The sequence below is a fragment of the Durio zibethinus genome, chromosome 9 (genome assembly GCF_047325235.1).
Source record: "Durio zibethinus cultivar Kanyao isolate XHJ-2024 chromosome 9, ASM4732523v1, whole genome shotgun sequence".
NCBI classification, from domain to species: domain Eukaryota; kingdom Viridiplantae; phylum Streptophyta; class Magnoliopsida; order Malvales; family Malvaceae; genus Durio; species Durio zibethinus.
In genome coordinates this window covers 10555507-10581453 of record NC_143170.1, presented here as the reverse complement: position 1 = coordinate 10581453, position 25947 = coordinate 10555507, and the positions used below count along the sequence as shown (strand labels likewise).

At 33.1% G+C, this 25947-nt stretch overlaps 2 protein-coding genes across 8 annotated transcripts; both read right to left on the bottom strand.

Moving 5' to 3' along the window:
- Nucleotides 1–1209: 1209 nt before the first annotated feature.
- On the bottom strand, nt 1210–2817 carry LOC111311216 (peptidyl-prolyl cis-trans isomerase FKBP17-2, chloroplastic-like). The gene is made up of 3 exons (XM_022910595.2): nt 2381–2817; nt 1847–1891; nt 1210–1725 (listed from the first exon to the last, which is right to left on the bottom strand). The coding sequence occupies exons 1-3, from the start codon at nt 2752–2754 to the stop codon at nt 1371–1373; spliced, it is 774 nt and encodes a 257-aa protein (XP_022766330.2). The 5' UTR covers nt 2755–2817; the 3' UTR covers nt 1210–1370.
- Nucleotides 2818–3315: 498 nt separating this feature from the next.
- Nucleotides 3316–23277, bottom strand: LOC111311181 (putative serine/threonine-protein kinase SIS8). 7 transcript variants are annotated; one of them, XM_089765822.1, is made up of 15 exons: nt 23160–23277; nt 22303–22837; nt 19227–19664; nt 18205–18308; nt 16701–17845; nt 16578–16628; nt 16416–16456; nt 14665–14733; nt 13769–13869; nt 11580–11658; nt 10768–10866; nt 10611–10679; nt 5860–5909; nt 5585–5761; nt 3316–3737 (listed from the first exon to the last, which is right to left on the bottom strand). In XM_089765822.1, the coding sequence occupies exons 2-15, from the start codon at nt 22798–22800 to the stop codon at nt 3620–3622; spliced, it is 3039 nt and encodes a 1012-aa protein (XP_089621948.1). In that variant the 5' UTR covers nt 22801–22837; nt 23160–23277; the 3' UTR covers nt 3316–3619. The 7 variants fall into 7 exon arrangements, 6 of the variants coding, with proteins under 6 accessions (XP_089621948.1, XP_089621947.1, XP_089621946.1 ...); XM_089765821.1 differs by having other exon boundaries at nt 5860–5921; nt 22303–23277; XM_089765820.1 differs by having other exon boundaries at nt 16578–17845.
- Nucleotides 23278–25947: the final 2670 nt, after the last annotated feature.

The following is a 25947-nucleotide window of genomic DNA, read 5'->3' as shown; positions in this document are numbered from 1 at the left end:
AAAATTTTAATAAAAAAAACTTGAAAGAAATTTTAACTAAACAAAGTAATTAATGATAAGATTACATAAATAGGTAATAAAATACATATTAGTTGAAATATAACTTGTAAATTATTTTATTTTATTTTATTTTTATTAAAATAATAAAGATTGGAGGTGCAAAAAGCAAAAAGCTACCAAATTTGTATTGTAAATTATTTTATTTTATTTTAATAAAATAATAAAAAATAAGATATTTTATTTTCCGTTTCTTCTTTTCCCATTAGGTTTAGGTAAGGCAATATATCTATATATACAAGCGCGTACACTAGTCTTCACTCAAAGCAAACCCTAAGTTTGAAATTGTTTTTCTGCTTTGATTTATTGCATTGCATTGCATTCCCTTTTCTTCGAAGAGATTGTTTTCATCATGGCAAGACGTGAACCGTGGTTTCAAGTGATGGTAGACTGCGGCGTGACTCTCACTCCTCTGAGGGGTTCACTTTTCCCAAACCGGATTTCTTCTTCAAATCCGTAAGTTCCTTGATGATGATACTGGCAATGTTCGTGAGGATGATCAGGAGGAGGAATTCCAGGAAGAATTGGTTTTTCCAGTATTTGTTTTTTGCTCCAATCGACACCGCAACTATGTAGCTCACCGTTTACGTGAAGCTTGATGGCGTACCGATCGGCGCGGCCTTGAAAGGATGTTGGACGTAGTTTTCTCCGATGCGAAGCTGATTTTAGAAAAAGAGAAGCAGAAGAACAATTGTGAATTTGGCGGCATCCCTACAATAATATTACGCGTCAAGAAGATGGTCAGGTGGGAAGATGAGTTAGAGGCTATGGCACTGGAGTTGTCAATGCAAGAAACTCCTAAGCCAGTTCCTGCGACGAAGGATTCCACCAAGCCTTTGCAAAAAGTGAAGCTTCAACCTTAGGTTGATGGTCTTGGTGCTTCTACTGAAGAGCGCATGATTTGTATGAAGCAACTCTCGCCTGGAACAGAGGTCACTTGCATGCCTTGTTCGCATCTCTTTCATGGAGACTGTGTCGAGAAGGGGCTGAATACCAGTCATCGATGCCCATTGTGCCGCTTTCCAATGCCAGCTAGTCCGTAATGTAATGGGAAGATTTTTTTATTAGGTTTTTTTTTTTCTTTTTAAAAGTTCAGGTTTTTGTTTTTAAGTTTTATTGTAATTGTAATGTTTATCTCTTAATTATCCAATCTGGATTAATAAGAAGTTTGAATTCCTTGATAAATTTGCTTTTACCTTTCATGATCCAACAGGGAGAAAAAAAGAAATAAACTCGTAAAACTGTCCAAGTGCACTAAGTACATATGCAATTTAGTTTATGACTCTTTCCTTCAAAACAAAAAAAAAAAATGATCATGCAGGTGCAATGGAGACTTTATCAACCTCAACAATGTACTCAAGAGTGGCAGACGGCGGAATCTGGACACCAGAGCCTAAATCTGCACCATTCTCTCCAAATCCCAAATTGGGAGGAACTATCACTCTCCTTTTGCCCCCTGCTTTCATTGATCTCAACACATATTCTACCCCTTCACACATTCCCTTGCTGTAAGGCCTTGACCCCATTACTAGAGCAAGTGGCTTCTTCCCTCCGTCAAATGTATCAACAAACACTTCACCGCTGCCTTCAATTTTGCCCTTGAGATCAATCACCACCACGTCTCCATTCCTTGGAGAAACCCCTCCACCAACTCTCAACTCATAGTACCTGTTTTAAAAGCATAAATGTTATCATTTACTAACCGAAGAAAATGCTGGCATTACATATATATTTCAGGTGGTTAATCAAGTATATATAGATTATTCAATAGACAATGAAGAAAATATACCTTATGCCATTAGGCAACACGACCTCCTCTTGCTTCTCAACATCTCTATCCAAAACAATGAGTGTGGTCAGTGAAGAAGGACTAATCTTAAGATTCATCGTACACAGTTAGCAAGTTTGTTTCAACCGCTGATTCATTTGAGAGGTTATTTAGTAAACTTTTGTATTTGATTTTCTACCCAAGTAAAAAACTAAGTAAAATGGTGCATAAAAAATAACAAAAAATAGTTTGAAACTTTGTGAATTTATTGTGGGAGGTAAGAATTTCACAAATCATCAAATGTCCTTGCAAGTTGAACAAATTTAAAGCATTTGACTTCAATGTGAAGATTCAAGGCTCTATCCTGTCCAGTGGATATATATGATTATAGGAATTTCAAGAGAAGAAATCCACAGCCAAAAAATTCTATATGATTAATACAATTTATCTAAAGCGTTTCAGGATTTCCTTGTATGACAGGAAAGACTAGTAATTGATAAACATGGAATTTGGTTTTCAAGTAAGGATGTAGAGATAGAGCTTAGAGTTAGATACCTTGTATTTGCTTCTTGTTGAGAAGATTCAAGGCGAGTCTTAATCTGTTCAGAAATCACTCCAACAGCAAGGAAGGCTGCCCATGCAAGACCTGCACCGAGCCCGAAGCGCCTGGTCAAGGAGGAAGCTATCCAGTCTGTGGTTTCAACAGTGGTGGCAGGTTTAGGGGGCTTTTGTTGTTGCACTTTTACTGAGGCTGCAGGTGTTTGCTTCTCAGAGGAAGTCGTGCTTAGCTGTGAAGACGGAGTAGGAGGTGGTGGTTGAGAAGATGGATTTGGTGGTGAAGGAGGAGGAGGTGTTTGTGATGATGAAGACAAGCGGGGAGTTCTTAGCGGGTGAGACAAAAATGGTGGAGAGCTAAAGAAGGTTGCCATTTAAGGGGTTTGATAAAATCTTTGGTCGAGACGCTACCAGTCAGCAGGAAGAGAAAAATATTTGTATATAATCTTCACTTTTGTGGGGAGTGGCTGGTCCTACCTTATCCTTACAGGAGATAGGATTTAAAACCTTAGGTCTATTGAGTCTTTTTCTTTCTATTCCTTCCCAATGAGAATTGTTTGAGTGCAGTCATGGAGGAATAGCTTATTCATGAAAAGGGTGGACATCAAAAAGGAAAATTATCCATGAATAGGGGTCGTCAAGTTCTTTTTTTTTTTTTTTTTTTTGTGGACTTCCATTGAAGCATATGAATGGTTAACAGTAAAAAAGTTTGAATTTTGAAACCAACAAGTGAAAAAGGCATTATTGAAGCTGCAAATTTTTGAATTGCACCATCCTTCAAAATTTTGCTGGCAGAGAATTCTTGGTTAACTACTGAATGAAAAAGAAAAAGAAAATTCTTTAGCTAACAGCTTTAAAATGATTTTCAGTTATTGTATTTTTCTTCAGTTCACATTATAACCTGAAACCCCCCCACCCCCCATTTGATCACAAGATGAGGAAAAGCATTGATAATTACAACAACTTTCATTTTTTCTTTCTGTTTACAAACAAATGCACAACATTAATAAAAATGGCTGCATCCCTGATACCCAGAAAAGAAGAAACAAAAAGAGAAAGAAACATATCATCCAAAATCGGAGTATATATTGTGTAATCTTCAATCATGTGTGCTCATACGTCCCATACAGTTCAGGACCTGCCAACCGCTGGCAATTCAATAAAGCCAGGCGCACTTCTGTCTTGAGCTTTCTCTCTTGGCCTGCTAAGCCTTTTGCAACACTTCATGGCCAACCCCTATCAATGGGCACTACTTAAAGATACAGTTGATCTAGGTACTTGTGAACTTGTTACAGGCTTTTGCAGTGGCTTCAAAGCAGCCATAATTTCTGCAAATGTTGGCCTCAATTTTGGATCTCTACAATTTCAAAGTGCAAGGGTCAGTTTTGCCTATCATCCTTTACACACAATCAGATGCGTCTACTACTACATCCTATAGATTGCAATGACCATGACACCAGAGTTCATCTCCATGATACAGCAGCAACCAAAACCATTGATCAAAGTTCAATATTGCACACGTTAATATGATTAATCGTCATTATAATGCAAAATCAAAAGTTTAAGTACAATTAAAAAAAACAAAAAAACCAAGAGAAAGAAAATTCAGACTAACAAGTAAAGCTCGGGTTAAGAGAACTAAGGTGGCAAGATCTGTACAAAGTACAGATGGAACATATAATAGATTATGCCCAACATTCCCCCATCTTGTGCAAATGGTTTAGATTTAGCTCAACTCTTACATGTTTAAAAGCATACAAATTCGTATTAACATGTGAATTTCACATTGAATTTCATAGTTATACCAACCAGATCGTCAACTGTACATGCACCAAGACTATCAATTAATCAACTTCTAAACTAAGTTGATTTTCAAACCAATATGCTAACAAAAGCATACAAATTTTTATAGTCAAATTGATTTGATTTTATAGCATAATTTTACCAGTTTAGGTTTCTTTTAGATCCAGAGAGGATTAGGTGTCATCATCTGAAGTCACAACATGTCATCATCTAAGCAGTGTAAGGCATTGAGTCCATCCAAAATTTACTCCAATACTTTTGTGTCTCTATACTTATATAAAAGTGAGAGTCTAATTTGGCCTCCATTAAGTTAGTAGAAACAAACAAAATACTACAATCAACAAAACAGTCAAACAAGATAATAAGAGTTACATCATGTTTGGACATATTAGTCATTTTGATTCATATTAGAATTACAGTTGTAGTTGTATCCTCAACTCTCATTATATCAAAATAAGCAACACCTAATAACTTCTACTTTTTTCTCTCCTTTTTCTCTTTTACTCGTATTTAACAATATATATCCATACACTCACCAAGAAGAGTATGAAGGACGATAAAGAAAATAATGCTTCTTCAAATTAGCTGTCACTTAGACCTAAGTTCCTAACCTATTTCATGGTAAAGATATTCTCCAGACTCCCTTCACCAACATAGCTAATTAAAAAGACAACAGCATGAGACAATTTCTTTAAGAGCACCAACAATGCCTCTGAAAAGCCACTCTCAAATATTCCTTGAAACATGGAAGAGAAGAATGACTCTAACTCTTCCAAACTTCTTACACTAGACAGGGTAGTTAGGTTATTAATCTGCACTTCACATTAAATGAAAGCCATTTTTCTGAACTTCAAGTTAATACATACATGGCACATACATGCATGCATACACTCTTCTAGTTGTAGCATTGCTTGCAATTAAGGGGTGCATGAATGGTTTAAACACACACATCTTACATGGACATGCATGTGTGACAAAGGTCTAAAACAACCTTTCAAGATTTAAAGAGCAGAACCCAGGTTCAGGAGATTGAAAATAACTCCAAAGACAAAATCAGAGAAAGGTCAACTAAATTAATGAAAAAGTTCTGAAGAAAGAATTGGTAACCCAAAGAAAAAGTTCAGCAAAAAAAGAAACAGAAAATAGTTTGATGCAACAATGTTTAAAAATATAGACCATGAACCAAAACATAAGCATCTACAGCAGTCTGCTTTTAAGCTACGGTAAGAATTTAAAGTATAGCTACTTTGGCAATAAAAATAGCATGCCAATTCTAGTTCAAGATAACTCAAAAGCTATAGTACAACTATATGTGCATGAGCTTGTTGGGAATTGGCAGTATTAAATCACAATATCTAATCTGAGACCAAGAAATAAGGTAATACTAAAAATTATACTCACGTCTGCCAACACTTTCTAATAATTTCTGCAATGGCAGGATCCATGTCATCTGGAATGTCAAGACGACGGTGCTGAAATCCTACTGCACCAACAACTTGCATTGGATTCATTCCTCCCCATGGTTGTTGCAATGTAGAGAGCTCCCATAAGATAACTCCAAAGCTGTAAACATCAGACCTGCATATTGACCATATTTTGTATGAGCATTAAATGATTCTAGGATGATGACGAAAACAGTAAAGAAAAATAGCAGAGTGGGAAGGAAAAAAGCCTACTTCTCGTTTGAAGGTTCATTTCGTAGTACTTCTGGAGCCATCCACTCAGCCTGAAGAAGGCACTACATGGACTTGGTTAATTCAAAGGTACATTGCATATGGTACAATTAGAGGTTGGGTTTTGGAAAACAATGAAAAAACATGGATGTGGAGCATAGTTGATGACATTAACAATGTTTGGATCGAGGGGAGAAGAGGGTAAGGAAAGAAAAGCTGGGGAATGGGGAAACCTTTCCCTTGTTTGAATATTATTTAAACTAAAATAAAAGAAAGGAAGGGACAATGGTTATAATGAATATTAGGAAAACAATTATAATGAATCCTTTCTTTTTCTTTTCACTCTTTCACCAAACAATAGTTGTTAGGATTCCTTTACTTCGTTTCCTTTATTAATTTTATGTATGTTTCCTTTCCTCTAAAAAACTTTCATTTCCTTTCGTTTCCTTTTCTTTCCTTTACTAATAACTATCTAAACATAGCGTAAAACTATAATTTGTCCCAGATATCTAATAGACAAATCCCATTCTAATATAAAGAATAAAGAAGGAATGAATATATGCTACCAATATTATAATAGTTGCAATATTACTCCAAGATATCCTTTAGGATTACTGATAAATGGAACTTCTCCATATTTTGCATTATGTATGAGTATATTGTACCCTTACATCACCTAGAAAAATCATGCCATGGCATAAAAGCCTTAGCTCAACATTGATCATTCCACTAGACATCTAAAGGCATGTGCTTCAACAAGATGATCAATTTTAACATTATTGATTTTTTTTTTAATTTTTTCATTATACATCTAATTATGTTCATGTAGCTATATAGCTCATTTGGTAATCATTCTAGGCAAATTGGACATCTAACTAGGTGAGGATCTCAAAAGTACATCTATTCATTCAAATTTCTTTCTTCCTCCCTCAAATTGATTTCCTTTGACATTCACTATGAACCAAGCATAATTAGTTTATCTAAATATATATTATCCTTAACACGTCAGATGGCACCACGTAAGTTACCCACTTATCTATATTGCTATTATTGACATCTTTCCTCTCACTGCAGGATGAGATGTCAACTACCCTTAAATATGAACAAACCCTGCATGCTTCATTTCAGGAGGATTCTCTCATCGGCAAACCCTGCATGCTTCAGTTCAGGAGAATTCTCTCATCGGCAACAAGAACTGCCACCGCTACTACTCTTGACACCCCATTAGTACAAACATCCAACCATGGTATTAAATATCTACAATATTTTCAATATATGAACAAACCCTGCATGCTTCAGTTCAGGAGGATTCTCTCATCGGCAACAAGAACTGCCTCTGCTACTACCCTTGACACCCCATTAGTACAAACATCCAACCATGGTATTAAATATCTACAATATTTTCAATATATCCAATTTTCATGACCATCAATATGTTTTTTCTTTTTTATTTTTCCATTTCGAACAAATATCAATAGATATATTCGCAAATCAACAAATTTATATAAATATATTATTAGTTAAAAGTATCAAATTTAACATGTTTTCAACAATATTTAAGATATATCAAGGATATTAGAAAAGATCAGTCAATTTATATTTTTCATTCTTTATTGAAAAAATGATTTTTTTCAATGACCTATGTTGCTTACTAGTCTTAAAAGGACAACTATAAAATCTAATCAATAGCAAAAAGCCAACAGTAGCAATGGAATTAAGCAATGCGTCCTCAATTAACGCAACCACAAATGATCCAATTGTTGATCTAGTATTATGGGTCAAATCATATGACAACTATTTTTTGCTAAAAAAATTTAAAATATCATGTTTGAATCAAGATATTAAAACAAGGTAAATAATATATTAACCAATTTTCAATTAATAAAAAAGAAAATAGGAAAATCCAGCATGTTGGAAGCTGATTTCAGATGTTAAAAACCAATAGTTTCAGTGTAAATTATATAGAAAAGAACTACAAGCAAATATTTTTTCATCCATAAAACTAGATGATTGTTCAGATCTAATGTTGTATAAAAAATAATTTAAAGAATATTTAGATTAAATTGATAAATTTTCAAAATGAAATTTGAGAAAGCTTATGGTATAAATTATTTGAATATTTCTCAAACATGTATCATGCTTTTATAATAGAAATATTAGATTTTGTTACCTATCCCAATGAAACTGAAAATTACTCCCTATTATATGTTCTGTTTTATATATCATATGTATAATATTATACTTTTAAAATATAAAAGAATATATACCATTGTTTCAATCAAGATTTTCAAATTTTTATTTGAATTTCCGTCCTTTTCTCAATTAATATCATTATTTTTGTATCCATCAATAGTGATATTTAAAACTTTGCTACCAACTATTACTTTTGCTCACCTCAGTACTTAAACTCCCTAGTTCCTTTCATTACTACTACCAATCTCCAGTAAGGCAATAACTCCATCTCCTTATTCCTACTTTTGGATCTCACACCTTGCACTACTAGATCTCCTTATCTTCACTTTTGGATCTCCTTACCTCTTATCATTGAAATTCCTTAGCCTTCTAATTCAGAAATACCTAATTTTCCTTGCTCATCCCTCACCATGACACCTAATTTTGGCGCATTAAGATTGCCCTACCCTCATTTTTGCCTCCTTTTTTTAGGTCCTCCTACTTACTCAAGGGCAATGGTAGCTCATTCTCCACTAAAAGAACCCTCAATATGATCTTCTTGAATGAATGTATTTCTTATAAAAATTTCATAATATTATTCTTTTGATGATTTATAACCAAATCTACCCCCAAGTTATGGCCTAACTTTACTATCCTATATTCTATTTCACCATATACATCTAGTAGCATTACCAATTGTTGGTACTCTACGCTAGTCATACCCTACTTTTTCCCAAAATTAGCGTTGCATGACATGTCAAGAGAGGAAGCAACAAACTCTCGTTTACTAAATTTTATTGTAAAGATGAAGAAATAAATTTTCTCCTATTTACTACAGTGACAAAGAATAAAATTATCACTATATTTATTCCTTTTTCTACTTCTTCCAAGTGCAGGATAACCCCAAGGGGTTGTGGGTTTTTTCCTACCAATTGGAGCCTTCCCTTCACCACCCTCATGGGGATGATCTATAGTGTTCATAACTACTCCTCTTACTACAAGATGGTTACCTAGCCAACATTTAGATCCGCCTCTACCCAAATGTTTCTGGTTCACCCCAACATTCCCCACTTGTCTGACTGTTGCTGAGCAGTTTTTGGATATCAAATGGACCTCCCTGGAAGGTAATTTTAATGTGGCCAATTTCCCCTCTTTTGCAATCAGTTCGCTACAGCACCCGCTGCTCTAGTTAATTGTCCACCCCGCACAAGAGTATCAAACAGAAAGCAAATCAACTGGAACCAGATTGTAAAACATGTTTGCAACCAAAGGAAATGAGGATTCATATCATGTGCGAATGAATTTTATAGTATAATTCATTTATTAATGAATTAGCATGTTAGGAATTAAAATCACAGATTTGTAAAATTCTGAACAAATAAAATTATAGATTTCAAACGAATTCCACAACTTTTTATGTTCATTTATTTCAAACACACTACATGGACTTAGGTAGAAGTGTTTTATATTGAGTATCCAAAAATATATAAAAACAAAGCTTTATGGTCATGTTTAGTGCATAGAATGATGTATAGGATAGGATGATAATCATCCTATATCATGTTTGGTTCATATCGAAAGAAAGAGATAAGATTGCAAGGAGGATTAATCATCCTCTTGGCAAAGGATGCTTTAATCCTCCCAAAGTGGGGAGGATTATTTTTAATCCACGGGATTTAACTTATATATTCTATTATACCTTCAAAAATTACATCAATAATTTAAATTTTATAAACATTGAGGAAAGATAATTTTGACTAATAAATAAAATTATCATATCCTAATCTTTGCACACATCAAACACTAGATAGGATAACATTATTTAATCTAATCATATTCATAATATCATTTTATTTTATCCTATCATAATCTTGTGCACCAAACACACTCTATATAGATAAGATTTCCTTTAATGTTTTCTTCTATCAGAAAACAAAAGAACATGTTTACATTTAAAAATATTTTTATTAAATTTATTTTTAATATGAGTACTAACTTTAAATAGTTTTGTTCCATCAAAAATAATTAGATATATTTTTATTAAATCTTAAACACATTTACTTACATAGCTAGAAAGGAACCCAAGATATGAAAGTCCCAGGACACTTTTTGGATCGGACTAAGACAAAAATCTATATAAACCCAATTTAAAGAAGACATGATTGAAAAGGATTTAAGCCCAATTATTAACTCGTTTTTTCAAGCCCAAGAAGCAATTTAAAAGAAGCCCTAACCACTCCTCTTTTCTGTTTCTATCATCAGCTCACCACTATTCTCAGCTGTGCAACAGTCACAGAAATTCCTCCCTACCTGCATTTCTCTCCTTTTCTTCTTTTTTCAATTACAACAGCAGCTAGGAAAGGGGAACAGAACTCATCCTAAGTTTAAAAAGCCATGTCAGACACATATATAGCACCAGTAGTGATGTTAACACCGGTACAGTGACCTTAAATGTGAGTCTATGTAACAGAGGCAATTACTCTTAAAATAGATAGGATCTGCCATATATAACAGAAAATAAATGAATAGAATATAAAGTAGTTAAAGAAAAAGAAAGGAGAAAACAAGTTCTTTGGCATTACCGTCCCTGCAGTTGACCTTGATGATAGATATGTGCTGTGCTTCATCCGTGATAAACCGAAATCACAAACCTAAATCAAAATTTGATGCCAGGCTGAGTTACTCATAAAAGAAATTTCTAATGTAACCAGCACTAGTAAAGAAGAGATAAAAGGCAACCTTCACAACCCAATTTTTATCAACTAAAAGATTTGGGGATTTCAAATCACGGTGTACTATCACTGGAGTACAATTGTGCAAGTAATTCATTCCCCGAGCCTGAAAATTCAAGCATTCAAAAGAGAAAGATTACCCAACAAAGCCATCAAGTGAACTTTAAGCAGACTAAATAAAATATAAGGTAAGAATAATATAATCATTTGGCACCCTAGCATTTGGCCCAAAAGTTGGTGCATGCTTCCTCCTGCTCAAAATAGGTTCAAATCCCCATCTCCAATATCAAAAAATTAATAATAAATAATATATAATATACATAAAGCATAGATGTTAGTAAAACTTTTGATTGATGAAAACAGATATCTTTGTTCAATATATTTCTCAATTTCCATTCTAAATATTTTTTATTATAAATATTAATAAGATTGATCCAATTAATAAATAAGAATTCTAAATCTGTTGAAAAACAATCAAGTGGATTTATTAGATAAATAAAAAATATTTAAGTTAAAAATTTATTGATTTATCTCAAAGTTATAATTTTACATTAATGTTATTTCAATAAACTCTGTGTTTATCTAGTATATTTTGGAAATAGGACAACTTTACATATTATTATGAATTTCTATTAACATAGCTTTCATTAGTTTCAGTTATTTGTACAATATGCAATTCTATGTTCTTATTATTTAAAATTAAGTAAAAATTGCAATTTTGTGTTTAATATATAATTATTGTTTAAAAAAAATTCAAAAATAACTATTCACGTGCATGAGACATCAAATACTAGTAATAACAAAATGACAGAATCATACAGCATCAAAAGCCATTCTCAAACGCCTCCGCTCATCTAATTGATTGTTTGGCCTGTGAATTAACCTATACAAACTACCTCTGCAAAATTCAAGACGTAAAAAATACTTAGAACATATACAACAAAGTGAATAAATGAATTGCTAAGCACTTGGCAATTAGGAAATTGGATAGAATAAAAAAAGAGTAAAAATGAAAGGAAAAGGAGTAAAGAGCCAACAATGCCAACAAGAGCAAGTTCAGAATCCAGAACCATGCCTCAAGCAGCAGTTTATCCATAACGGCACAATTTCAATAACTCTTCCAAAGTGTTTTTTTAATCCATGCACTTAGCTTATGGTTAATTCAGCTTTTAGCCCTTTTTACTCACATTTCAATTGCTGATAAAATACTGGCACATCATATTGATGAGGATTTATGAAATAGCTATACTTGTGAGTTGATGCATCATTTTAACTAAGCTGCTTAGACAAAAACTAATTGTAATGATCTATTGATAGCACCTACATACATAGAGTTTTTGCATGCTAAAAATGCTGCTATTTTTTAAAATTTGGATGATTTTTGGTGCTTTTCATGTTTTCATAATTTTAGGTTTTCAAGCTCATGGATATTATTTTCATGCAAGCCAAGCATGCAAGCAGTCAAGGAGCAATTTTGGCCCAATTTTGGAGCTCATAGCCAAACCACCTTGTCCCACATTCATAGAGTTTCAATTGCACAAGGACACTCCCATGATGTATTTGGCCACCTCTATTCCAAGAATGGTTGCATGCTACTCCAAGCTCACTTGGACTCCATCATGTTTGGCCAAAGAGAAGTTTTGATTCAAGCATGACTCCTTTGCTTAGCCATGAAGCAATTGTGTAGCATAAGGACTCTATCCATTCAGCCATACAAGGGGGAGGATTAATTTGCAAAAGCATGGACTCTACAACCATCATCCTATTCAGCCAAGACTCCAAGAGAGCCTTCATGCAATTTTCACCACAATAAGGGCTAAGTACATTCGGCCAAGAGGAATTTGAAGCTCACCATGAGACTTGTTGCTTAGCCTTGAAGATTTTGACTTGGAGTAGGATTTTATCCATTTGAATTTCAAGAATTGGATAAAAATCAACTTGCTCTTGAATTTCCAAGCCTCAACCAAATCCAAGAGGAGAGCTTTATCAAAATTTGATCAAGATTCAATCAAAGGGTCAAGACTCCATTCGGCCAAGGCAACTCAAGCTTGAGAAGACCACATTCAGCCAACTCCAAGAAGATTAGGATGAGCACTCATCCATTAGAATTTGAATTTGAAAACGCATCTTGTACTCTCTACCTCTTGGCCGAACCCTCCATTATAAGTACGGAGGCCATTCACTCCTTTCCATCATCCCATTTCTCAATTCTCTTCTCTCTTTTAGTTCTTAGTTCTTATTTCTTTTAGTTCTTTAGTTCAGTTATTCACTTAGATGACAGATTTGCCAATAACAAAGCTTTTATTTCTTTAAATTCTTTTAGTTCAATTCAAGAAGTATTTTTCCAAAAACCCTTTCTTTTATTGCTTTAAGTTTCCAATCTTGTTTTTACAATCTTTATTCTTTTTCTTTCAAGATTGATGCAAGCTTTCTTTTACTTGTTGCAAGATTCAGCTACCACTTTCTTTTATGTTCTTTAAGTTCTTTTCATGCAACCTTTAGTCCAAGTTTACTAGAAGCAATCAGCGTTCTCAAGTTTCTTTAATTTTTCAAGGTTTCAATTCTTGTTTTCTTAGATCTAGTTTTTGGCAATCTTTTTTTTACTTCTCAAGTGACAATTGGTGAAGTCAAGATCTCTGCCTACACATTGCTTTTAGTCTTTACTTTTCTATGCAACCAAACCCTGAATTCCAATTGTTTAGATATAAGATCTTAGGGTTTCACCATTGGCACTTGAAAAGCAACCCAATATTACATTCTATAATCCCTAAGGAGATGATACTCGCATACTTCCTTTTATTACTTGATCTGTGCACTTACAAGTTATATGAAATGCAGCAATCATCTATGTTAGAAAATCATCACAAGAAATCCTTAGAAAATCACCACAAGAAATCCTCCAAAAGTATTACATTGTCGTATATGATGAAACAGCAAAATCAAACAGTTTCATCAAAACTGCAAATAAAGTTCCAACAAAATGATGAAAAGAAATAGTGACAACATACCTATGAAGAAATTCTGTTACAATTGAAAGGTTTGGAGGACGAGTTACAGCTCCCATGAAAAGAACAACATTGGGATGTCTGAGTTTTTTCATGATTAGGACCTACAAATTAGTGTTTAAAAATTGTAATTTACAAAGCAAGTAGTTTGGACAAATAATGGAGGGGTCAACTGAGAAAGTGAAATGTGATTTAGGGACAACACTTACTGCAAAGAAATGTGCTCGTGTCAAATGAAATCATTCAGAAAGGAAATACTATTAATGAAATTCAAACAGACCACTGACATGCACTCATATAAATGGGGAAACAAATGCTTTAGTTTCTTAATAAACCAGGCAATTACTTTGGGGTTTCCAAGGGTTCAACTAGTCTGGTATGGAACTTGATCTCTTAAACCCATAAGTAAGCCTGATTTTGTATAGTTTTCCTAAATAAATGGATTAATATTCAAGAATATGTATAACATATTTCTTCTATTATACATAGTAAAATTTTGTAACTATTATTGGGGTCAAGCTGCTGGATTACTTGTCCATGCTTGGCCTAGGACACTAGCAGGCTTAAATTTTTTTTTTTCTTTTGTCTTGTAGCCTGCCCAATACATCTAAAGGTAGTGTCCAGAGCCCATCCAAACATGAAGTTGAGCTAATGATCTGGGAATGCTTGGCCCTTGCACAACTCTAGCCACAATGACCACTGGAGACGTATAGATAGACATAAATTGGGACAACATTGTCTCGGTTTTAGGTTCTAAGATTCTTCATAGTTAATTATATGTAATCAGTAACTAAAGGTCAAGACATCTCCAATGACATGAACACCGCACTAATCTAGGCTTTGGCATAAGGTAAGTGGTTGTATAAAATAGATACAGGAGAGATAGGAAAGGCTTGTACCTCACTTTTGAATTCTTCAAGTGATTCCCCAGAGATATCTTGATCCAGGAACTTCTTCACGGCAACTTCCTGTGAAATCAAAGTGTGGAAAATGGTCAACTATTCTCCTTCAAAGAACAGCAACATATTATGGCAAAGTTTACACAATACAAGATTTAGACAACAAATGATTTCCATCCAAAAATTGGGAAAGTAAAAAATCAAGTTAGAACATTGATTGACAACCAAATTTACGTTGTGTATAAAAAAGTTAATCTGTGTGCATGAAACAATTCATAATTATCAACTATGGAATGCATTATCCAGCCCCAAGAATGCAGGCCAGTTACATACGATAGAAAAGGAACACAATGCAAGTATCCTAATTGTAATAGCTTATCCAAAAGTTTAACCAAATAAATGAAACAGAAATAGGAGCCAAAGTTCGTTTGAAAACCAGTGATTTCTGGTAGTGCTTTAAACACCCAGTCTTAAACCAAATGGTAATCAATAAAGAGGCTAAAGAAGAATATAAGGCCAGAGCAAAACTATAAAAAGGTGAGGGATAACAACAATTAACACTTCTCTTCATGTTGAAGGCCAACGCTACAACAAATAGGAAATGGCCCTAGCATGTAGATAACAAATAAGAACAAACAACCCTGGCTTTAATACCATGTTAAGCTATCAACCAAAAACCAATTAGCAACATGCAGAGAGGCCAACATGAATACAAGCCCATGACACTCTAGCTTTAAACACTTAACAAGAGTTAAATAGACTCAATAGGCAATGCTAAATTGGAATAAACCAGTGATAATTTTGTCTGAGTTTTGTTACCATCATCAAAATAAGGTAGGTGATGGATCAAGACTAATTGACTTTACTTAGAATATCCCTCCATACACTATTGTTTGTTACCATGAAACATATTATATCCCAATCAGGCAGCTATCAACTTGGCAATGCTAAAATTTGATCAAATTGAGACCCCAAACAGGCCCCAGAGACTTTTCACCGCATGCATGGAAGCAGCAAGAGATGCTGTTTTGGCTGGACCTTTCCGACAATATGAAATGGTGGCCATCATATCCCCTATCTTGGTCCTGAAGAATATTTGGTTGCATTACTTCATCTTGAAGTCAAGAGTTTGAATGAGTTTGAAATTGTGAGACCCTTATATCTTAAGCTACACAGAGCTCTTTTTGCCAACTAGTAAAGCCTACATCCTTGGGTATTCAAAAACTCATTCAAAAAAATAGAATATATGAAAGTTTAAGGGAGATTAATTTTGCAAGCAGTGTTTCCCATAATTAAAAATGAAAGGAAATCACAACAATTTGCCAAAAAGATCTTATGAAAACCTGGCAGATTCACTACCGAATACAAGTGATACACAGGAAAAAGACTCAAGACTTAATAGGCTCTTCAGATAGTATCTTGCAAGACACTTTTATTTTGATGCAATTTTATCTTAAAGTTTTCCTTTGAATTGTCCTCATGTCTTCAAGCTGCTTTTTTCAATAATTTGTCCTATATTCTTTTAAGCCATATTAGCAGTTTATATTTCGTATCTTATAATCACTTGCACCACCCAAATAGGTTATTACAAGTCATCCAAGTTGACTTGCCAGCCAATAAACATGATAGAAAATCATACTTTCTAAGTGACAATAGAAAATTCCTAATGCTTCTCAATGACAGGGAAGAAGTAAATTGTTTAGACGTAAAAAGCACATTCAACATAAAAGACTAAGCATAATAAAACTCACAGTCCCATGCCATTCTCCACGATAAACCTCACCATATGATCCTGCAAAAGAAAGGATGCACCAAAATAATGATAATGGACCACAATAATTGAAAACAACTTGGAATCAAACTATCTACCCAAGATAAAGCAAGAAATATGTAGCAAAAGAACAGGTCCATACCAAGTCCAATGCGCTCACCCAAGCTGATTTCGACCCAAGGAATCTCACAGTCTGCAACATCATCAAGGGCAACATCAGACTTTGAATTATCATTACCAGCTGATCTATCTGATATTCTCGCACCTTCAAAATTTACCCCCAAGGCATCATGCTCCCTTTCACCACTACCTTGTGGCTCACAACCAGCTGAGGCAGCCTCTCCATCACTACGCTCATTATGCTTAGTCACAGCTGCACTAGTTGCCACAACAGCAGCAGCAGTAGCAGTAGCAGCAGCTGCTACAGGCAGTTCAACATTTGAATCAGTGCCTGACTTTGTAGCGGCAACAACCATCGAAGACGCAACAACAGCAGCAGCCGCTGCTGCTGCTGCAGCAACTGGGACATTTCTGGCATATTGAATAGGAGCCACTTCAGATTGTGATGACACAGGTGGTCCAATGACTTCCCTTGTATCAAATGGATGAGTGACCTTTAGGCCTTCCACAGTTTTAAGATGCTCAGGTTGGTTATGAGGAGAGCTTGCTTTAGCATATACTTTGCGATGGGGTAGAGGAGGCAAGCAATGAGAAGGTCCAAAATCATCTTGATTCTTACTTTTGCGAGGTCCAGTGCCCTGTCTATTTTCATCATTAGTTTCAGTTGGCAGCCTGACTTCGATAGTTGATGTATCTAACTGCTCGGAATAAATCTCAGTAAATAAGTTAGGGGGAACAACAACACCGCTCTCAAGTAACACATCATGAAGTTTTTGAGCTAATTGTGGATTCTCCTTGGCAGCATCAATCATGTACTGTGAGACATCTTTCACCTTCATCCCACGCACAGCAGGGGAGCTAATACCTTCTGTCCAGGAAGGAGATTTCATATGCGCATAAGGGTAATTAGATCTGTTTGGATGCTCTCGCACAGGTGCCTTCTCCACATTGGAAGGGGTTTTAAAGTCATCCATGGATTCCTTGGATTGCTCCCCACTTCTTGCTGCCCCTGACAAATTTACAAAAGCATTAAAATCACCTCTTTCATCAGATTGGTCTCCTGCAGCAGCAAAGTTTTTGAACCTGGATCTCTTCTCCAGTGTCCCAAATTCTGCATTGTCTTCAAATGAACTCCCAACCCCACTACTAGAAGAGGCCATATGGGATGAATCAATTTCTCTAGACAAAGGACTGGTGGAAAAGAAAGAATCATCATATTCCACATGAGATCCCGCTGCATCGGAAGGAATAAGTGTGCCAGGATCTGCCATTAGGTCAACAATGTATTCCCTGAAAAACACATGGACCACTTTGAGGAATAGTTAAGCTTTTGCAACCTATGTCAATAAGTTTCAAACCTAGAAGCACTACTAGCCAACAATAAATCTTGTCAAGCAATTTTTAAAAAAATGCAAGAACCGCACAGCAAATCTTAAAACAAATATATAGATTAAAAATGCTTAGGTTTGAATAGAAGATAGCACAGAATAGAAGTAAATAAAAGAAACATGTTGACTCAAAAGAAATGGTCAACTTTTGCCTACTTAATAAACGATAAAACATATTATACTGCCAAGCAAATGAAACCTGATTATCAGATACTTATTTGTGGAGGAAAAAGTAAACGTGCAGACCATAATAGAAATCACCTTCCATCATCAATCTTTACAAAGTTTATTGCCATGTCATTAGAACCTGTATATTGCTGCCCCTTCACCAGCCGGCAAGGAATGCCAGCACTATCAGCCAAAACCTATGCAACCACAAAGAAACAACCATTACTGATAGAGAAGTCCTAGAAGATCACGTTCAACCTGTACACTCAAACTGCTAAAAAATGTTCTTCCTATGACTAAAGGCAGGTGTCAAGAAAAATGCCAAAGAGTACTAGTGGTGAGGACACATCATACATGATCTAAAATAAATAAGCAAAATAAATGAGACAGAAGTTTTATGTGTGGTTAAAAAGCAACAAGGAAGATCTTCAACCAAACCACAAATATTTAAAGAAGTAAATAAGAAAGAATGACATTCTCAATTTTAGACATCATTAATTGCTGTCACTTCTCAAAACTTTTTATTCCTTTTTCTACATGTTGACGATGGTGCAATAATCCAAATAGTCAAGCTCACATAGTGGGAAAAGGCTTTGTTTGTTGTTTTTTGCAGTTGTTTCTCAATATTACTCATATTAATTAAGAATTTAAGATGAATACAACCTTTTTCAATGTAACATATTTTTTCCTCCTCAACTATCTAACAACTTGTCTCCACTTTGGCACCATTATGCTGCTAGATAATGAACGAGTCATATTACATTTTTGAGATGTATCACCTGAGATATCTTAACGTATTAACAATAAAACAGATAATAAGACAGCATGCTTGTAAATTAAGAGAAGCAAAATTGCTCGAGTAGCCAACTCTATTATGATTTGCATAAACATGGCTATATACGGTCCCAAATCCCAAGAACAGAAAACCAAAGTTAGTTGTAATGGAAATATCAAATAAACTATCAACTATACTGAACTACTTGTTGATTCCAATAAAATGGGATTGGCTGTATGGAACCTTCCTCTATTCACCGTTTTGGTAAATCTTGAGAAATCCAGTTGGCAAGCCATATACCTAAATCAAAAGAAAAAAAATGAACAAATAGGGCAAGTACCTTGAACAACAATGCACGATGACAAGCCAACCCAATTGTTAAAGAACCAAGTGGCAAAACCATGCTGCCAAGGGTAGCTTTTAAACTGTAACTAAGACTTCGCCAGGCTCGTGAAATATTCTCAGGATCCGCAACTGGTCCACCCATATATTCAGAAACTAAAACTGCAAGCCTTTGCACCAGATTGCTGCTGACAAAAGCCAAAGATTCTGATCTTAACTTCGCAGTCATCTCTAGTGCTTTTCCTTCAAGTTTCAACAAATTTGCATCAAAAGCCCTATTGACCAAAACTGCTTCCCAAGAGACATTGTCTGAAACTGACATCCCTTGCAGATCAAGAAGTGAAGGCATTCTTTCTGAAGTCAATTCGGTTAGAATTCCATACAGGTCATAAAAGCCATCCAGGATCTTGTCATCATAATTAAGAGAATTATAATTCTGTGAAGCACGGACAAATCTAGGATATGAGCTAGGTTAGCAAGGGATAAACATATAGCAAATAAACACCAGCAAGCTAACTCACACAATGGTAAGGAACCTTGCGTATGAGAGACAGATACTAGTAAAGTCCATAAAGGTGCATTAGCATGTCAGGGGGAGGAGGGATGTTAGGCATAACCGGTAACCTAAAGCATTTCACCCTGCAATATATGCTTAAACCTAGAGCCTGCAAAGCTTACCTGAAGCCAAAATCATCCAACCTAGAATGACTCGATCTGGAATGACCCGAACTTAAATTAAGCATAATATTATTTTTATAAATATTAGTTTAATTAAAAACAATAAATATAATAAAATCTATTAGTTTATTAATATAATAGCTTTAAATTATCCTTAAAAATCTATTTTCTTTACTGTTGCATTTCATATAACTTTGGATATTGTCCTTCTTAATTATGAATAGAAAAAATTCAAAAAGAATTCATACCATTATAATTGAATTAAATTTCCATATTTATGCATTATAAGACAAGTTCTTTTTTTCTTTTTTTACATTTACAAAATAATAAAATCAATCATCAAATTAGATAAATAATAACTTTAAAAGCAAAAAGTAATCCACAAACAAGAAAAATAATTGACAATAATTCAACAAAGCTAACTGTGGGACCAACTTTTAAATATTTTAGTTGATTTCACCATGTATTTGATATTAGATGGTTATCAAAAATAATGACTTAAAATGCAACGGGAAAGACACTAGACTAGAGAATCTTTCTTCATGTCACCTAGAAAACATTATTTTTATATATCACTTTAATTTCATATAATAATCCTTAACTCTTAAAAGTAGCTAAAGAGATAACTAAATATTATTTATATTCAAATTTTCAAATAGTTTTTTCTTTTATTATTATTATTATTTACTCTCAATGAAGCATTCAAGAAACTAATTAACACTACTTCTAACTTTTGGAGTTATAGTTGACCTTTTAAGTGGTAAGTTATAACCATAATCATATTGAATCACCAATAATATTAAGTGCAATGAAAATGAAAATTAAACATCAATAAATCAAATCATTAATAATTTTTTTGGGAGAAAATTATTAATTTTTTGTATAAAATAATTCTAAATTAGTTTATGACTTTAATTTGCTAGTTGTTTTTATATGATTTAATGAGATTTTGAAAATCTTATTTATATGATATCAAAAATCAAAATGGGAGGTATGCCACAAGTTGACAAAAATGTGACTTTGAACTTAACCACGGTTGAGAAAATTTGACATGATCTAAATGATAACCCAAACCCGAATAACTCAAGTGTCAAATCCAAAATATTCAAACCCAAGATTACGCAAATCCGAAGCTACCTGAAGCCAAATGACCCAAATTTCGTTCTACTTGAAATGTCCTGACTCGCCCAATTGTCACCTCTACTTGAACCTAGTAACTTTTAAGACAATGACCTACTTAAATTATGATAATTAACTTTTTGTTGGAAAGGCAAATCAAGAACAATCACAAAATAAGTAAGTTCATGAATTTAATGCAAACTATAAACCACATTTTCCAGTGCAGGTCAAAAAACTTGTGTGTTTCTCAATGAATAAATAGAATCCAGGGGCATACAATTCAATATTTCTACAATGGCCATTCAACTAAGAAACTACAAGGATAGAAATACGATGGTAGACTATGAGTTGAAGATACAAGGGAACTCGTTTAAAGGGGCAATTTTGAGTTGCTAACAGTTAGCTGATAGATAAGAAATAATGGATGAAACTGTGACCTTAAAATTTGAAGGAATAGAATGTCAGCCAATGACTGAACTAAACATGAGGGCTAGGTCTAAAGGGGACAAATTCAAGTCTAATAAGGTTAATTGACAGAAAAGAAATAAACAACATAGCCTGTGAAAAACCCTCCTAGAGAGTGGCATCTTTATTAAAGACCAAGAATCAAAGATTATGAAACTAGACGTCCCTTGACTTTTGCCAATTTATATCTAGTCTCAATGTAAGCTTTTTACCAAGATTTTACCATCTCCGCCTAAAGGTCCTCATCAATGATTCAAACCACAATATTGCCTTTGAACTGGAAGAGTGATAAATGTAAAGCAGTATTAATAGGGCACTCCAGAAACTTTGTTTAAGCTCCGAGGATGCTACATTACTGCCTTTGATGCTTTTATAAAATAAAGGGAGAATAATAATTGAAAAGGATCACAACCTCCGCAAGGGCAAGACAGACCCCTTCTCAGAACTTTATTGGACTTGGTTTTGAAAGCCTTTCCCCCCTTAAAGCATAAAATACCTTCATGCCAAAGTCAGCTCTATAAGCTAACCCATTCCAATTCATTAAACACAAAGTTTACATGTGGTAACGGATGAGAGAGAGAGAGAGAGAGAGAATGATAATTGACCCCATTCATGCAATGTATTTTGTGCAAAAAAATTGGCTAAAGCTAAATCTACAGTACATACTGTGGATAAATTGCTAAAACTCCAAGAAAAGAAAGTTAAAAAAATCAAGCATTAAACTAAAAGTTCAAAATAAGACTTTAGTAAGTACTAAGGAGAAAAACAAAACGCTTAAAGGATTAAATAGGGGAATAAAGAGAGAAACATACCCAATATCTGTATGCAACAAGTTCAGCTGGAGTATTCTCCGGAGCACAAGAACCTAAACTAATTTGCTTAACAGCCTCAATCTGAGCTGCCTCAGGATCTTCCCTGGCACTCAACTCCAGAGCCATTTGTATCTGATACTCCTCTTCTACATCAGGATCTCTTGAGTTACTAGACCCTGAATCGCGCCTTATTGCATCCAAAGCAGCCTCCAATCCACTAGTACTAACTGAATCAGTAGGTTCCATGGTTTCCTCCTTTTTCATATTTGAAGAGGATGGTGGACTAGGACTTTTTCTATTAGCAGCTGAATTTAACCAATTGGAAAGAACAGAAGATGTTTTATTATTCTCAGGATTATGATGGGACCTTGAGTGCAAAGGTCGATCAGGGGATGATGATACATCACTGGACTTGTTGTTGCCTCTTGATGAAGTCGACTCTTCTACATCTTCCGATTGATTAGACATCATATGCAGTTTCTTGAGAAGGTTCTTCATATTATTTCACCAAGCTATAGCATCCAATGATCCAATGCTAAAGAAATATAAATCGGGCAATAAACATCTCCATTGTCTTGAACCAAGCATGAAATCTCAGTTCAAACTAATCGGAAAACAAAATATAAACTAAAGCAAAAACCCCTTTTTTATCTAATTGCCTTCCCCCTCTCAAGCTAACCAAAAAATCAACCAATTAAATCCAAAAGCCAAAACAACCACAATTTCAAAGAATTACCCAGTAAAGTTTGCCAAATATCAAAAGGCCCCAGATGCTTCAATTCGAAGAATCAGCATCGTTTCCTCATACAAAGAACATCCATAAAAACAAAAACAAAAAAAGGAGTTTAAAAACATACCAAGAAACCAGACTTTCTTTCACCTTCAACAACAACCAAACAAAACGACAAAAATTCAATACCCAGATTAAGAAAAAAATCGGATCTTTGGATATATAGATATTAGAGAAGAAAGCACAGAAAAGGAAGCAGCTTGGAAATGTGCATAAACTATATAAAACAAGCGAAAGGAAGCACCAAACAAAGGGCAGAAGAGAAAGAAACAGCGAAGAGCAACTAGTGGGATAGTAGGACCTCCCAAAGAAACGACAAAGATGTCCCACTTGAGTTATTATAGGGGCAACAGCCAACAAGGATTTTGAAGGTCTCAAAGAAAAAAGGTTGACTTGATGGCAATGGCATTGGCAAACACCTCTCTCCTCTTTCTCTCTTTCTTGCTTTCCGTCCCTAAAGTCCAACACTCTCCAAATTTTTATTTTTCAAAATTTAAATACTAAAAATAATAACTCAAAAATACATCAATTATTACTATACGTTCAATTTTTTTAACGAAAAGAGGGGACTTTTATAATAAGTTTAAATTTTTTAGTTTTATAATAAGATCAATAAATAATAATTATTAAATTTATATAATTAAATATCAATAGTTGATTATGTTTTAAAATAAAAAGAGATAAATTATGCTTATCAAATAATGAGATTATCAAATAATGAGATTATAAAATAAAATTTATAAAATCTTATACATAATTTAAATAAATTTCATTTTATAAAATAGTTTCTTTTTTCATTTTATTACATGTTTATGAAATTACTTAAAAAATAAAAACATAACAATTAAAAATATTTTTTTAAAAAAATTTTAATGTAATTGGTATTTTTGAAAATAGCTAAAAATAATTATAAAGAAATTAAAAATATTAACATAAAAGAATTTATATTTTAAAATAAAAATAAAAATAAAAGTATTAGCATAATTAAACAAGAGAAATAATAAAATTTACCAATACACACTCTTAAAAATGAGTTATGAAAATTTTAAAAATAATTGAATGTAAGAAGCAACGTTAAAGAATCATTTTAACATAAATAATTAAGTTAACATTTTAAATTTTAAATTAATTATTTTTCTTATTAATATATAATAAAATAGTTAAAAGTATAGTCAAAGATAAAAATCAACGTAAAAGACATGATATTTTAAAAAAAAATTAATTAAAAATTTATTACCATAATTGTGTGAGAAGAATCGTAAAATTTATATTATATAGTATGAAATATGTTAAAAATATTGTAACTCTTAAGAAAAAACTATGATAATTCTAAACTTAATAAAATGTAAGAATAATTGTAAAAAAATATTATTAAAATGTAAATATTTAATATAGCAACATAAAATTTTAACTAATTATTATTTTTATAAATATATAAGAAAAATATCTAATAAATAAAAAATATAGATAATGTGAATAGATGAGAAGAAACAAAATATTCATATCATTTAAAGTAAAATGAGTAAGAAGTATCATAATACACTAAAAAATAATTATGATAATTTTAAACATATCGAAAAGAAAAAACAAACGTAAAAGTATATCATTATAACATAAATAATTATGATGACAATATAAAATTTTAATTAATTATTATTTTTGTATATATATAATAGCAATGAAGTAAAAAATAAATTGGTAATGTAAATAAGTGTGAAAAACGTAAAATTAGTATCATTTAGGGTAAAATTGACAAAATTGTTAAAATTACAACACATTTGTTGTAACATATAGATCCGTGAATCTATCCTTAGATATAAACTTTAAGAAATCGCTACTAATCTTTTCTATTTAGGTGCGATTAGCCACTTATTTGAATCTGACCTATTTTAAAAAGGAATCTTAAGCTTGAATTAGGTATCTTTAAATGATAGATTATAGTCTACTAAACCAGATTTAGGTTCGGGAATGTGGTTATAAATGAAGAAAGTTATAGCACCCTCACAACGCCCATCCAAATGATGGTACGAGTTTGATTTTAAATTATCTAAACTTTAAAACACTTTTATAATTTTACCAAAAATTTTATGATAATTTACTCACCTCAAAAGTATTCATAGAGACTACTATCATACTTTGAAGAGGCTCCGTCATTAAATTCATTATTATATTTTATTTAAGAAATAATCAATAAAATCTTTCAATAATTTGGTAAAATTTTATTTTGATGCAAATCTCCCAATAATTTGATGAGATTTTATTTAAAAATCATTTATATAATTTATTTTAAGAACACTTATTAAATCTTTCAATAGTTTGGTAAGTTTTAATTCAAGATTTAAATTTTCTAATAAATTGGTAGGATTGAAAAATGTATTATTTTATCAAAAAAAATTTATAATGAAATCCTTTAATAGTTAAAAAAAATTCTAAACCCATGAAAATACTCCAATAATTTGGTAAAATATCATGAATTAGTTTTCAAAAAAAAATTTATTTATTATTTTACACATCCATGATAAAATAAACATTAAATAATAGCATAACATAAAATAAAATAAATTATACCTAAATCTAAGTTGAAATCCAAAAACTTGAGCTTGGATTGGCCCAATCTATATTCTAATCCAAGTTCAAAAAGGGAAAGCTTGATAACTTGGGCTCAAGAATGGGCTTAAGCCATTCAAGATAGCACGAGGGCTAAGGCAAGTAATGGGCCTAATTATTGCTGCTCTTAGGCTTAACCCAAACTAGATCACCAGAATCAAGTTAAAGAAACCTGGTTCTTCACAATGCCAAAAATAATGATGTTTTCACCATAATATAAAATGCTTTATTTTCTTTCTTTCTTTTAT

Bases quoted from the DNA above. Each gene is read 5' to 3' on its own strand.
- LOC111311216 (XM_022910595.2), bottom strand. From the start codon at position 2,754: ATGGCAACCTTCTTTAGCTCTCCACCATTTTTGTCTCACCCGCTAAGA. The intron at 1,892-2,380 runs GTATCTAACTCT...TGTTTTGGATAG, and splicing joins CAACAAGAAGCAAATACAAG to AGATGTTGAGAAGCAAGAGG. The intron at 1,726-1,846 runs GTATATTTTCTT...CTTTTAAAACAG, and splicing joins GTGTTGCCTAATGGCATAAG to GTACTATGAGTTGAGAGTTG.
- LOC111311181 (XM_022910571.2), bottom strand. From the start codon at position 22,800: ATGAAGAACCTTCTCAAGAAACTGCATATGATGTCTAATCAATCGGAA. The intron at 11,659-13,768 runs GTATGTTGTCAC...TGAATTTTGCAG, and splicing joins GTAACAGAATTTCTTCATAG to AGGTAGTTTGTATAGGTTAA. The intron at 10,867-11,579 runs GTATGATTCTGT...TTGAATTTTCAG, and splicing joins TGAGAATGGCTTTTGATGCT to GCTCGGGGAATGAATTACTT.